At 35.4% G+C, this 14,251-nt stretch overlaps 1 protein-coding gene and 1 long non-coding RNA gene across 12 annotated transcripts in view; one reads left to right on the top strand and one right to left on the bottom strand.

Annotated features, from left to right (window-relative positions):
• Positions 1-4,270: 4,270 nt before the first annotated feature.
• Positions 4,271-5,440, bottom strand: LOC108095036. 6 transcript variants are annotated; one of them, XR_001771598.1, is made up of 4 exons: positions 5,235-5,440; positions 5,059-5,178; positions 4,598-4,998; positions 4,271-4,497 (listed from the first exon to the last, which is right to left on the bottom strand). It is a non-coding gene; the product is annotated as an uncharacterized LOC108095036 (long non-coding RNA). The 6 variants fall into 6 exon arrangements; XR_001771601.1 differs by having other exon boundaries at positions 5,059-5,151; XR_001771599.1 differs by having other exon boundaries at positions 4,585-4,998; positions 5,059-5,191; positions 5,274-5,440.
• Positions 5,063-14,251, top strand: part of LOC108095035 (paired box protein Pax-2a) — a 28,687-nt gene continuing 19,498 nt past the window's right edge. For 4 of the 6 annotated variants that reach the window (XM_017195922.1, XM_017195920.1, XM_017195918.1 and 1 more), the window contains exons 1-4: positions 5,063-5,169; positions 7,439-7,793; positions 8,655-8,795; positions 8,868-8,906. In XM_017195922.1, coding sequence (XP_017051411.1) covers positions 7,445-7,793; positions 8,655-8,795; positions 8,868-8,906 — 529 coding nt within the window. In that variant the 5' untranslated portion in view covers positions 5,063-5,169; positions 7,439-7,444. Of the gene's footprint in view, positions 5,170-7,438; positions 7,794-8,654; positions 8,796-8,867; positions 8,907-13,104; positions 13,693-14,251 lie in introns of those variants that run through there. The other 2 variants (XM_017195919.2, XM_017195924.2) reach the window with 2 other exon arrangements.

Here is a 14,251-nt window from a genome sequence, read left to right as displayed (position 1 = left end):
GCGGAGTCGTTATAACAGGATTCTACTGTATTTGTAAAAAATTCAAAATTGTTAAAAAATATTTAAAAAAATATTCTTTTTTCAACTGCCACCGTTTATGTTTTTTATGTTTCAGATCAATAATGCACGCCAGGACACCCTCCTTTTTATGAAGCGCTTCAGCGCTTAAAAAACCGGGCCAAATGCATGGCTCTTCTACAGTAGAATACTCCCTTAATGAACTCCTTATATAATTTGTATTATCAAACAAGTAGAAGCTTCTAAGAAATTTAAATTGAATTTTTTAGTAGTTGGACTAATGGCTAACTCGATAGATGGCCCAATACAGTGAAGCTAGGCTATAAGTAATTATTTATCGATAGCAAGAAATGTGTGCATCGATATAAGTGTCTCATATCTAATACAGTGGCAACTTTTAGAAGTGACCACCACTTGGTCCGATTACTTGAGCGGACATTTCAAAAATACAGTCTAAAATGACTGCTACAACCCAAATATTATTTGGCTTTTTCTGCTAAAATATTAAGTTTACATTAATAATATAAAGTGTTTTTTTTTAAGGGTGATATATGCAGACATGCAGAATAGTGAAAAACCCAAAAAAAAAAAAAAACAGCATTGTCTAAAAATCGGTCTTATGACTGTAACCTAATTATGTATATAGCCTAGGAGTAATGTATATTTTATTTTTATTTGATTATCAGTTTTTGTTTTTAATTGTTTATATTAGCCTTTCTACGGGTTTTGTCTGAGCTAGACTGCGGTAGGATTGTTTTTTTTTTTTTTTAATTTTTTGGTTTTAATTTCGCTTTGGAAGATGGAATTTTTTTATTGATTGCGCATAGGACTGGCGAACGTTTACTAGAGTTGATTTCAGTACGATGGCAGATCGACTTAATTTTCCTGTTTTTTTCTTCTATCTGAGTACTTCAATAAACAAAATGTGTCACCCACCATTCTCGCTTTTGCTCTTTCTTATATTATATGTAGTTGAATTACGTATTTCGTCGATCTGGGTGCGCTAGGCTGCTTTTACGAAAGTCTTTTTCATTCTTTTCGATTTGCCTGATTTTTGTATCTAGCTGCCATTAAACAATTTTCCATGATTGCTGGGACATTGAAGATACATTTTATTTAGATTTCATTCAAATTGGATTACTGTATCTAGCTGCCTTAGAAAAGATAAGATACTCAGATGTATGTGTAGTGCCTGAATTTGTTAAGGTGTCTGTATTGGCTCCAGATATGTGAGCTTTAAAGTGGGCGTGGCACTTACTTTAAAATTAACTATTTAAACCTGTAGGTTAAATCCCAATATCTCCGAATTTTTTCAGGATATTGACGTTCAAACAGGAAGGTGATGACGCTTCCTGAGGCTGGTGGACGTGAAAGTGGCCGTGGCAAATTAAAATAAAAAGCGGTTTTCTGCGTTTTTAGAAGTAAAATCAAAATATATCAATATCAAATATATTGTAACGTAAAAACTGCGAGCATACATAGATATTTTCTCGATTTGTTGATTGTTTTGTGGGCGTAATTTATCAAACTTGGACTGCGTACGAACAAAAAGTACATATCTACATTTTGAATTTCAATATTTGAGTTCCTATAATTGGCGAGAGCTCGACTTTTATACGGACGAATAGATGAGAGATAGACAGACATAGATTGACTCGTCGGTTGATCCTGATCAAGAATATACATACTTTATGGGGTGGCAAGTGCTTTCTTCAGCTTATTACACTCTATAAATGCAGTATTACTCTACAAGTCCCGTCTTTGTGGAACAAAAACTTTAATAACGTTTTTTTATTGGACAAGGATGATTTTTAAAATATCCAGTTTGTTAACTACGGTTGAATCAAAAATATTTCATGAAAATCTGATTATTCCATATAGCAGCGATCTATATAGAACTAATAGTGTTTTTGACAACTCATGAATTTCAAAAATTTCATAGAAACATTTTATTATATACTACTACCTAGCCGTATCGGGCATTATTTTATTTTCATGATTATCCAAATAAATATTAATTTAATGTACTTTGCCTAAAAGAAAAAAAATGAAAAATTATTAAAATATAAACTTGGAATTTCTAAACTGTAGATGGTAACAATCGCGAAGTAAATTTCCCCGTGCAACAAAATTTTGAAAATGATTATCAAACTCTCTGCAAGGGTATGCCAACAAAAATAGTTAGTAGTATAAATAAGCAGTATATAACATCAGAAACAACAAAGGCTGTTCCAGTACCTAAAGTTAGCAGTCAACAACAACCAAAAGAAACGGCGGAAAAGCTGTCTCGGTTGGCCTGCAGACCGTGAAAAGCCACGAGCCACGATTGAAATACCGAATTTCATACCAAAAACACATGAATACCGATTGTTCATATCAAGACCTATAAAATTCATAAAAAATGCTTGTACGTATATACATAGGCATGTGCTTTAATAATAGTTACCAAAGACAGACGTATTTTTATGTACACTTTGTTCGGTCAAATATCATAGTACATCATTTGGCAGAAGCAAGTAATTTAAAAAAATGTTTAAAAATTTATTTAAATCTATAAAATCAGATAGCAATAATTTGAAAAATTAATCCAGCTAAATTCATTACTTTTTTTATGTACTTGCACTTTTGAATTTTTGAATGCACCTTTGATTTCAAAGATTCAAGATCATTGAACTTTTCGCAAGTGTGTTCGCGCCAGCTTTGTTATAACACACATTTTAACCACATTACATAAAAGTCTAAAGAACGAATTTAAAAAACAGAGGGTAGGTTTTCATATGCAGCAGTCCGGTCTAACAGGTGTTCCATATATAAAGCGCGCGTATTGTCGGTATCTGGAGTTTTCTCCGTTTGAGGAAAACTAAGGGATGGGAGATATATAAAGAGGTTAAAATATAAAAAAATATTTACATGTATGCAACTACTTACAAGCAAAGTCAGAAAAACAGTACTATTCGTCTCTACTATTAAATGTTGCTTATAGAAACATCGATTAATTGGGATAATTATTTGTAGAATAGGTAAATTTTTGAAAGAATATTAAACAAACCCATGACGCAGGCCTTCTTACCAGTGTTTTGAGTTTCTAGTTTCTTAAACTAATAGCTTCAAGCTCTAGATTCTGAAACGCTCGAGTGATCTCTCCTCTCCCTTCCGTGTAGTTTGCAACGGTAGTAGAAAATTGCTTGGCACGCGCCGTTTTCGCTTTGCTAGCTGGATACTGGGTAGCTGGATACTGGGTACAAACAACTTGTGTTAGGCCGGCTCAGTGATACCAATTTTAGAGTCCTTTCCTATATTCCCCTATACTGACTCTCGCATGACTGATAACTCTGTAAAACTCTGTAAAACTTATTTGTATTTGGCTAATCCTTAAAAGTATAATACTCTATTTAAAAGAAAGAAAAGAATACTACTCTACGAACGCATATTGAACATTTTACAATTTAAATTAGTGCCGACTCTACTTATATTAATTACTGTTTTTATAATTCACTACATACCTAAAAACTGGTATTGTATATACCATATATACGAATGCGTTCGTATATAGGAATTTGTCGCTCTGGTCAACCTGTAGAATGCAGGTCACTCAAAGTTAAAACCAAAAAGGGGGTTGATTGTCTACGTGAACAGTCCCCCTTTCGTTCGACAAAATATTCTTTCCAGTCCTACAGTAGAACCCCTATGGTAGGTTTTAACGCTCAGTATGCAATTTAACTTCCTCAAATTTTTTATTTGATTTAGGTAATAATCTTTAATAAAGTCCGATCTTAATGATACAAATAGTCGGAAATCGAAAATAAAGACAAAATAAAAATATTATGAATATTATTATAAATATTAAATTAATTTTAGTAGGCGTGTTCATCACTTTTATCATCCGGGAGTTGGATCCTAAAGTTCCGATCAGGGATATATGTAAATACCCTATGAGGTCGCAAGAGTTTTTTTTACCTATTACTGAAATATTTTATAGACAGATTTCTACGCAAGTAACTACACAGTGTTTCTCATGCTTTTTGAAAATGCCTTTAAGTGTATATTTTTATAACAAGTATTTTTATAAATTTGTTATATAATATCACCATATAAAAAAATATTTTTCTTAAATTTCCAAAAATAGTTTATACATTTAGTAATTATAAAATATAGTGTGCTGATTATTGAAACTCTCCATGGCTTTGTTTTTTTCACCAGTGGTTATTAAATTTGAATTTAAATATCCTCTTAAAATTCAATATCCTCTGCCTGTCTGTTTGTTAGATTTTATTAAAAAATTTGTCTACAAGTTTAGTCCATTTGCACTTTTATAGGAAGCTTTCTTTTCTCATATAATACAATTTATATGTACATATATCTATATGTATACCTAACAATGCGGTTTGAAAGTTTTGCTAGATTTTTGGGTATGTTTTGCTCTCAAGTAGCTGTGGCAGTGCTATCATAACATTGACTTATGGACGTCTGCCTACAAGCCTACAAAAGTAGATTATTAGTAAAAACTTCTTGCCTATTTGAACACTTTGAAGAACGTTCAAAGCAAAAAGAGGAATTGCTTTGTACTCTTTCACTCTACTTGTTTTTTTCTACTTGGTTCGCTCTCTGTGTCGTCCCACTCATTCCATATAGAATGATCGTATTTCAAGTCCAGCTTTTGGATCCGACCAGCACGATATGTCTCCCCATTAGTCGACAGTCGGTTTGAGCGCGAATGGAACCGACCAACCGTAAAGCCGTCTTGGGCCAGGTTTTGAGCGAGACTCAAAAACACATAAGCCAAGCCACTAGAAACCCGCTCAGAAAGGTGGTCGCTGGGGTTTGAGCGGTGTACGATCGGCTTCCGCCGTCCATTGCCATTCAACAATTTAGTTTCGCTCGAGATCTCTTGGCGTGCGCTTCAAGATCCACCTGAAAATTGTGTTACTCCGTTGCCTCGTAGCCCACAGGTGGAACGCGGTGTCTCTATTCTGCCAAGTGCTGTTTTGGATAGAAGTACTTAAAAAAAATACAATACTTTGAGTGATACTGCGAGTGTACTTTCGGAATCTATAGCTGTGATTTTAAATTCGTTTTCCAAGAAACTCTAATACAATTGGCGCACCAATGTTGTTGTCATCCTGAGCAAATAAACTGATATAAAGAGATTCAGTAAGTAAACTAAAAAATCCCACTGTTAAATAAATGTAACTTAGCTTTTTTTTTTAAATATTTACATTTTATGATTTTATGCTCTATGCTAAGCCGAACTTCACCTGAAATTTACCCACGATCCTGACCTTGAGCTTCTAATTGTCTTAGCAAAGTTTTCTGACTCGCCACGCCATTATTCCGTTGAAGTGTGTGAAAATGCGTTTATTTTTCCCACTTTTATTTTTCTGAATTGATTGTGAAATTAAAAAGAACAAAGTGTAGAAACCCAAGTGACCTTGTAGCAGGACTGGCATGGCCGACCATGACTTTTTTTCTTAATTCTTATTTCCATTTACATAAAATTTGAAATTTTTAAGTTGGTATTTAACACAGGATGTTTTTTTTAGTAAAAAGCAACTTTATAATCAATAATTTTAATAATAATTTTTTATGCGTACAAGTTTTTTTAATGGTCTGAATATGTTGTTGTATAAAGATGCACAAAGATGGGTTTCGAATTAATTAGTAGTGAAAATAAAAGCATAAATAATTTATATAGAAATTCTTGGAAATATAATTCTGTAAGCTCATAAAAAAAGGGCTTATAGAAATCAATAAGCAATAACTTTATACTCCAAATAAATGTATGCCTAAAAGAAAAACAGATGGCCTAGACAAACTCTGGCATGAGTCTACACTGTGCACTCACCCGGCCTTGTCTGGTTTGATCCTCCAACTACTTGAACCTGTAGGGGAGAGATAGTCCCGAAAAGGTCAATTAACAACAGGTGAATGAGTGCTAGCAACCACGTTTGCGCGGCCTGAACCTTCTGGCGGGTCTGTAGAAGCGGGAAGGCAGAACACATTGCTGGACAAAGGAGCAAGGTAGCTGGTGACGACTTCGTTTCACTTCACGATTAAAAGAGCGGGAAACGCCGCTGCCTGCTGTCGCGCATATCAAAGCCCATAACCCCATGAGCAATTGTTTTTGTGTATACAATAGCAAATGCCCTAAGCAGCATTGAAGGTTAGTTTTCTGGACTGTTTTTAGTTAGACCGGCACTCTATAAACTCTATAAATGCGCTACACTACAAAATTCTTTACTTATTTTAATTAAAACTAAAATCTGACTGTGCTGTTTAATAGAATTTATGGACTTGACTTTTTGTGAAATATACGAACGTTAAAGAACAACGAAACTATACAAATTTTCTACTTAACACTGCTTAAATGTGTTTTGAAGAGTATGTAACACCTTGAACGAAGAACTATATATATCTGCTCTCTGTATGGATGTCGAGATCTTCAAAAAGTTGTCACACCTAAGGAAGTTGTTTATTCGAGTGTCGGGCATCTCCAAGTCCAGCATTGCCTCTTGTTTTTATTCTGGTACTTGCTCTGGCAGCAGCTAAAGAATATACCTATTCCGATCCCGGTCCGACATGCCATATACACTGCACTAGCATAAATTCTTTTAGTAAAGTTTCAGCGAGCTAAATGAGACTCATGGCTATTGGCTGTATCGGGTGATACTGATCAATAATATTTAGGCCCCATTTGCCTCTTTTGGAAACTTCTGACTGAAAATTGAATAACCATTTTACTAAAAATAATTCAACTTTTAGATCTCAAATTGAAGCAAAGCCTTTTTAAATTTTAAATTTCTAAATGATAGTTTTAAGTTACTTTAAGCATATATAATATATATGTTAAATTTCGATTCAATGTGACTAGGGCAATAATAAATAAGCAATAGCTTGTAGCCTGGGAAAATAATAAAATAAATAATAATAATAATAATATTTGATGACTTCGAGTCATATAAGCCGAATCCAGCTTCCTTTCTTATTGTATTCATATTTTCAATGGAAGCTTTACAATATAGTTATCCGATTTTAATACAATTTAATTCAAAATTAAAAAGTAGTTAAAAAACACCATCTGAAAAAAATCAAGTCGATACGATCAAAAACAACGGCGTGATAATTTTTGCCCGTTACTTTTCCGATCTCTCTTATGGGAGCTATGCGATATAGTCACCCGATCCGACATATATACTGCGTCGAATAACTACACAACTTTTGGTATATGGTGATGCTGATCAAGAATATAAAGATGTACTTTATGGGGTCTAAGATGTCTCCTTCACTGCGATGCAAACTTTTGACTGAAATTATACTTCCTTCTGCAAGGGCATAATGGGAAATGGACAAGTCTTTTATTATTAACTATGTGTAAAAAATGTAGGACCAACATTTTTCTGTATATCAATTACTCTCTTTCAAGGCTCTGATGCTCATAATGGATATTCAGACATCACATCTTGGCCATGGGCTTGGGACACTCTCACATCAGCTTCCCCACCGAATTATCCACCAGCCGCAGGTTCTGCACAGTGCCCAAGAACAATCACTGAATTCCAGCACAGGGCAGCATGATCACGACCATCAGCAATTGCAACACCATCATCTATCGCTGCAACAACATCAGGCCAGTCCACCGACATTACACACCTTGCAGAGCACATCGACTGGTGATAACCTGAGCATTGGCATAAACTCAAATCAAAATCAGCATGACCAGCAGCAACATGCCGGAAGCAACTTGTATGCAGCTTCACAGATGGAAGACAAGTCGAAAGGTAATCATAATTTATGTTATTGCGGGTAGCAGGACAATCATATATTGAAGAAAAAAGGTATTGGTTATTTCCCCATGGAATAGTATATTACTTATATATATCTATGTGGGACTATTAAAAAATGTAATCTTACATTAACATAAACGAATACAAATAGACTGAATTTTTAATCTATTAACATGTTTAGCCGAGAACTGCTTAAGTAAAGGATGTTAGTCTAAGGCAATCCAAGCGTCTAAGGTAATCCAAACTGAAGAACAATAGCCTTTGCTTCCGAAGGAGGTGGAGGACAGTACAACGAGCTTCAAGAGCCGTGCACTCGGGACGCGATCCCCCAGCCATGCTTTTGTCATTGAAACCAGAAGTCGCAGAAATCTATTCTTCCTGCATTCATGTTGAATTGTATGAAAGCTGAGGAATTTCAAATTAAATGAAATGATGTTTTCTCCAAGTCACGGAATGTTTGGAATAAGGAAATTCTACATGTCCTCCCTTTCAGCGTTCCACGATTTCTTATCTGCGAACTTAAATATAATAACTACATTTGCTTTCGGTTAATAAAACTAAAACTGATGTTAGGCATATGAATATGTACATATATGCAGAGGTTGGGATATGCTAGTCATCTTGTTGAATAAAATTAATCAATATAACCATCATGTGATAAATACATCATAACATAACCAGCAAGACATGTTGATATTAACTCGCGTGGTGAGGGTAATCTAGAGTATAAAGTGTTTCCTTTACTGAGTTACACTTTCTAACTGAAATTATCCTTTGCAATAGCAAAAATGTTTATCATTTTATATGTATTCTATGTATGTCTTTCTATTCTTTTTTTTATCTATTCTCTACCAGCCAACAAGTTTGACGAATATTCGAATAGGATTTTGAGCAGCATATCAGGTGGTGCTACGCCGCCGTCTGCTGGTAATTTTATGTCACAGGCCCAAAGTGTCGAATGGATGACTGCTATGAATGATGTGCAAAACGGGGCAGGTACCACAAATCAACGCATACCTGTATTTGAATCTATATTAAAATGCAAAATATGATCTCCTATCTTTTCAGAAGACTCACACAGCTCGCAAGGCAGCATTTCTGGCGATGGTAAGCTAAATACTTAACTACAATTACTGCGTGACCAGGCGGGTACGCACCCAATCTCCCACGTAGGAATTCACACCCATTTTCGCTTTGACAACATTCTCTCACAATACTAAGTGACCGCCATCAGATCAATTTTCTGCGGCTTTGTAGGAATTGGCTCAAGTAACTTGGTACCTAATTGAAAAAATGTGCTTTGACCACAAAGCTGCTTCCTGGCTGCGACAGAACTCTTTTTGTTTCTTTTATTTATTTTGTTTGGTCAGGGAGATGGTCATTGGAAACTGGGAAACTGGGCGCTGCCCCTCACTGTTTCCTCGGCGACGATCGAAACTCTAGTGCTGATTCACAGGTGGATCACACAATGCGGTGTAGATTTCAACGTCCACATAATCAGAACGTACAAAAAGTTATATGTGCTGAACATTGTTCCCATTTTAAGCCACAAGTGCAGAGGAAGCTAAAAAGTTCGTCATTACTAGTTTTATTAAAAAGGAAAGGAAGTATTCCACGTACTTTTGTTTTTACCCCGGTCCCTATAAGACCCTTTAAAACAGGTCATAACATCAATGTTCTGCTATTAAATCGCAGTTGTTATAAAGTAGCTACCATTACAGAAAGGCCGATAACATATATTGCTGCCGAGCGCAACTCAGAATTTTCTTTTAAGGAAAATAGGACAGAGTTTTAAACTTATGGTTTTGCTTATCATTCAATAAATCTAATTAAAATCAACCAATTCCCAAAACATAAGCTTGCATCTGCTAAAAAAAAGTCATAATAGCTTTTTGTAGGGTTGGTGTGCTATGGTCAAATGAAAGATACATTATAAAAAAAATCTCGGCGATGCTCTTTTGGAGAAAAGTAACAGTTGTGCCATTTATTTAGTTGGTTGTATGATGACTACTGATGCTTAAGGGGTTACATGGGTTTCCCTGTTTTAAAAAATCGATTTTTTATATTGTTGAATTCTACAACATGTCTTCTAGACATGTCCATAAATTTCGATCCGAGAAACAGTGTTTAAGATCGAGACAAAATAAAGTACGCGCTCCAGGAAAATTTTTCTCTAAGCTGTATTTTTAAAGCCGGTTGTCAAGATTTCTCAAGAGACTCACCTGATCCTAATAAAATGTATATATTGAGATTTATAACGACCCTTAAACTTCGAATTTCATTTCATACAAATAATAATAATTGAAATAAATCTGTTTACGTAATATTTGAACGGCCCCTAACATCATTGTCTTTTATCATAAAAGCATGATTTTTTGGATATACCATAGAGTTTTCTAATGACTTTTGAATTTTGAATTAAATTTCAGGAAACAATTGTTGAAAATATAGAAAATTAATAGAAAAATCGTCGACATTGTTTAGCTTTTTATGCATATTGCTCTACATTTGTGTTTACTGCAAGGGCATATAAGATTCGGCTCGCTGATATCTCTATATTATCTATCAATCTAAATACAGTTGAATCCGCTTATAGCGACTTTATACCCGGAAGACGCACTAAGCAAAAGGATATAAGTGTATAAGTCTGTCTGGGGACCAATCAAGGCATCGAGTTTTCGTCGCAACATATATATATATATGTACATATATATATTAAATATATATAATAAATATATATTTAAATAATTTGTGTATATGAAGGGAATGTGCATTCAGTTTAATTACAAGGTAATGTAGATTTCGACAATATCTACATTTCTTACTACATTTTCTACAACCCAAAAAAATCTAAAAAGTATGCAACATTATAAACAACTTTGAAGCTAATGGACTGGACCTGTTTTTAAAATATCAAATTTTTAAATTAATTAAAAATCATGCTTTTATTTTAAAAGCAGGATAGGAAGATAGCTTCGGCGAGCCACTGTGTCCGCTTCGCTGGTCAACACAATTTAACAACATAAAAGTCAATGTTGCAACATTTTTCAAATATATGGAAGTATAGAAAGATGGTGATTTAACACTTTTCCAGTTTGACTTTTCCACTTGCGCAGCACAATCCAGCGTTTCTCTTTTGAACTTTAACGCACTGCAATATCGGTATATAGTCGCCATTGGTCCAATATCTAAATTTTCATTATCACTGTAGTTCGCAGTGGGGTCATATTGGAATGCCAAGCGATTGCATGATGCCAATGATCTCCATGTGCTCATTTGTCTTTCTTCGCTTAAGTTTTGTGAATATACTGGCTGCTGGCTTGGATGTCTGCGGCCAATGTTTGCACGTCGTCCTCTAAGCATTTTGGACTATGGACAGAGTGGTGAATTTATCCTCAAATGCACGATCCACATAATTTTCACAGTTCAACTTAAATTGAATAAAAATCCTTTTTTTTTAACAATTTCACAGTGAACACAAAAATTGAGTTAAAATGCTATGGGAACGTGTTTGTCAGTGTGATGAGGTAGCAACTCACTTTATATGCGACAATATTGCAATTTTCTTACGGATCCCTAGTTTTTTTTTAAATAAATTATAGCCTATTTAACTCCACTATAATATATGTAGCTTTCTATCGGCGAAAGAATTTTTGAAATCGGACCAGTAGTTCCGGAGCCTATTCGCTGCAAACAAACAAACAAACAAACAAACAAACAAATTTTTATATTAGTGTAGATTATCGACTTTTCCTATATGAGCTATATGATATAGTCATCATATTTTCATGAAATATACACAATTTAAAATTCATGTCAATTTGGTAAAATTTACCTCCCTTATATAGGAGCTTTCCCTTACTGTCGCCCGTTTTATGGAGATAAAACTATCTTAAAACTGGGACTAGTATCTCATGTTATTAAAAATCATTACATAGAAACACACAGACCAGGAGCGGACGCAGGTGGGGTGTCCGGGGGGTCCGGACCCCCCCCAAAATTTTTTTCTGCGTCCGCCCCTGACACAGACGGACAGACGTCTGTCCGTACATGTTTGGTAGTGATGCTAATTATCCATTTCTGATGAAAGACAACGCTGTTATAATTTTATTTTCGCCAATTCAATATTTCCTATGGCAGCTATATGATGTACTTGTCCGATTTTTATGAAAGGGCAGACGTATGTATTTCGATTCTGATCGTGAGGTGTCTGAGGTGACTCCATCACAACGTTGCAAACTTGTGACTGAAAATATAATACTCTCTGCAAGGGTATAACAACGATGGTATATTTTTTGTTCCACTAATTTATATCGATTTTTTTATCTTTCCATAGGTTTCTATATTGTTATGGTTTTTTTTTTCCGATTTTTCCTATGGGAGCTGTTGTTATAATAGGTTGGTTTGCGAAGAAACAGGCAGACGTTTGACTTATTTGACATGCAGCATAGTGATGTAATAAACATATATATTTGCATTGTGGAAAATATAGGACTTGTTTTTAAATATTGGAAAAAGATGAACATTTTTTTTAAAATGCAGTGAACAGTTTTCGCCGTGCCAGTGGGGGGGGGCGTTGTAACCCCACCCTTTAAGTGAGTGAAAGAGATGTCGAAATACACTTGAGTAGTAGGCAGAAAAGGTGTGCTGTGATTGGTGCCGCTGCAAACTGATGCCACCCTTCGTTGCGGCCATTGGTGGATTTCGAGGTTGCCCAATTCTATGGTTCTTTTCGTGTTCCGGTTTATGATAGTCGCAGGCAGAGTTGACACGCGTGTAAAATTAAAATGTGCCATGCATATGGTTAAAAAGTTGAAGCCAGAGGTTAATTTATGTTTAAAAGTCATCTTGTCTGTGGATAAGTGGTTTTTAAAACACAGAAGCTAGATTTTTTGACTGTTGTGCATCGCATGCACGGCCATAAGTTTAATTGATTTGGAGCCTTGGCCACCTCGCCTTATATCGTCTGATATAAGCCGCAAACACTGCCTAAAAATAAAGTCCCTTGCATCCATCTAAATGCTTTCATACTCTGAGCCTGAGCGATGGGATTGGCCGTTACAAGAGCAGCCACCCAATATTATCGTCTGTGGCGATGCTACGGCTTTGCCGGTCTCTCGGCATTGGTCTGTCTTCATTGGCTGCCTGCAGTAAGATGAAAACGGCTGCCAAGAGCCAGCACCAACCGTTACGAGTGGGCTGTGCGATGGCATAGTGAGGGTAAAAGGGACCGCGTGCTTGAAAGGACATGAAAACGCCCGCGCCTTCCCGCACTGAGCAGAGATAGGAATAAGCAAAAATAGTAGAAGTAGATAAGAATAAGGAAACCGTGCGCAGAATCTCTGCGGCTGGCAGCAAACAGTCCGGAAAAAATGGTTAGCAATATTTTACGGCACACAAAACGAAAGAGAAAACACACTTTTAAATAAAAAAAAAAAAAAAAATAATGTCAACGGTTGAAAATGAAGCTCAGGCCAACAGGATAAGCCACAGCAACGCGAGTGCTCGGTCTACTCTACTTATGCAAAGAAGTAGACAAGCGAAAATCAAACCGTATCTTTAGATCCCAGCTGATAGCCAGTGCTTTTCCAGAACGTCAATCAGAACTCCATTGTCGCAATCGGAGGCTGTATCGGCATCGATTACAGGTTCGGTTTACCGTTACGGTTTGCGGTTGCGGTGCGGTACGTGTGCAACGTTTACAGTTAAAGCTTACCTCTCAACCAAATTCGAATAAAATGGTGCTTAAAAAGATTGCAAAATAGTGATTGTGTCCAAATTCGGGTCGAAAAACGGAGTACAACACAACAACTGCATACGACACTAATCCTCCTTAAAATGGACCTATCCACAGCCTATCGCTACAACCAGAACATGATGGAATACTATACATGTAATACCCTGCTATAGATATAAAAAGACTCAACAAATTGTTTCGCTAGTGCTCCATGAACATTACTCATTAAACGTAATTAGCAAAGTCGCATAAAATATAGGGCAGAGTGTCAATATGGGACATAAATTGTTCAAATCGCAAACCTTTACTATTTAAAATAGTAATCTGCGTCGAAAAGGAAGTTTAAGTTTGTCCCCCTGTCTAATTTTCAGTACAAATTTCTCTCAGTTTAAAAGCTAATTCGGAGAAACTTTCCCAACATTTTTACCAGACTGCTATGCTGACAGTATATAGATTGCAAAAAGATTTTTTTTTTTTAAACGGTGTTTACAGATTGTTGTATTATTTATTTTCTAAATTATTTTATTTATTTTAGTTTATTATCAGTATATCAGAACTATTGAATCGAATCGTTCCGAAATTTGTACTGCATATATACTAAAAACTGCACAACCTTTGGTAAAGATTCAGCGAGATATACTGAGATATTTATAAATTTGTTTTTCTGAGTTGTAAAGATCCTTATTGTTGTAATCTATTTTCATTTACAATTTTT

The sequence above is a fragment of the Drosophila ficusphila genome, unplaced genomic scaffold, assembly GCF_018152265.1.
Source record: "Drosophila ficusphila isolate 14025-0441.05 unplaced genomic scaffold, ASM1815226v1 contig_220, whole genome shotgun sequence".
NCBI lineage: Eukaryota > Metazoa > Arthropoda > Insecta > Diptera > Drosophilidae > Drosophila > Drosophila ficusphila.
Note: the sequence above shows the minus strand (reverse complement) of the source record. Positions and strands in the feature narration are given on the sequence as shown.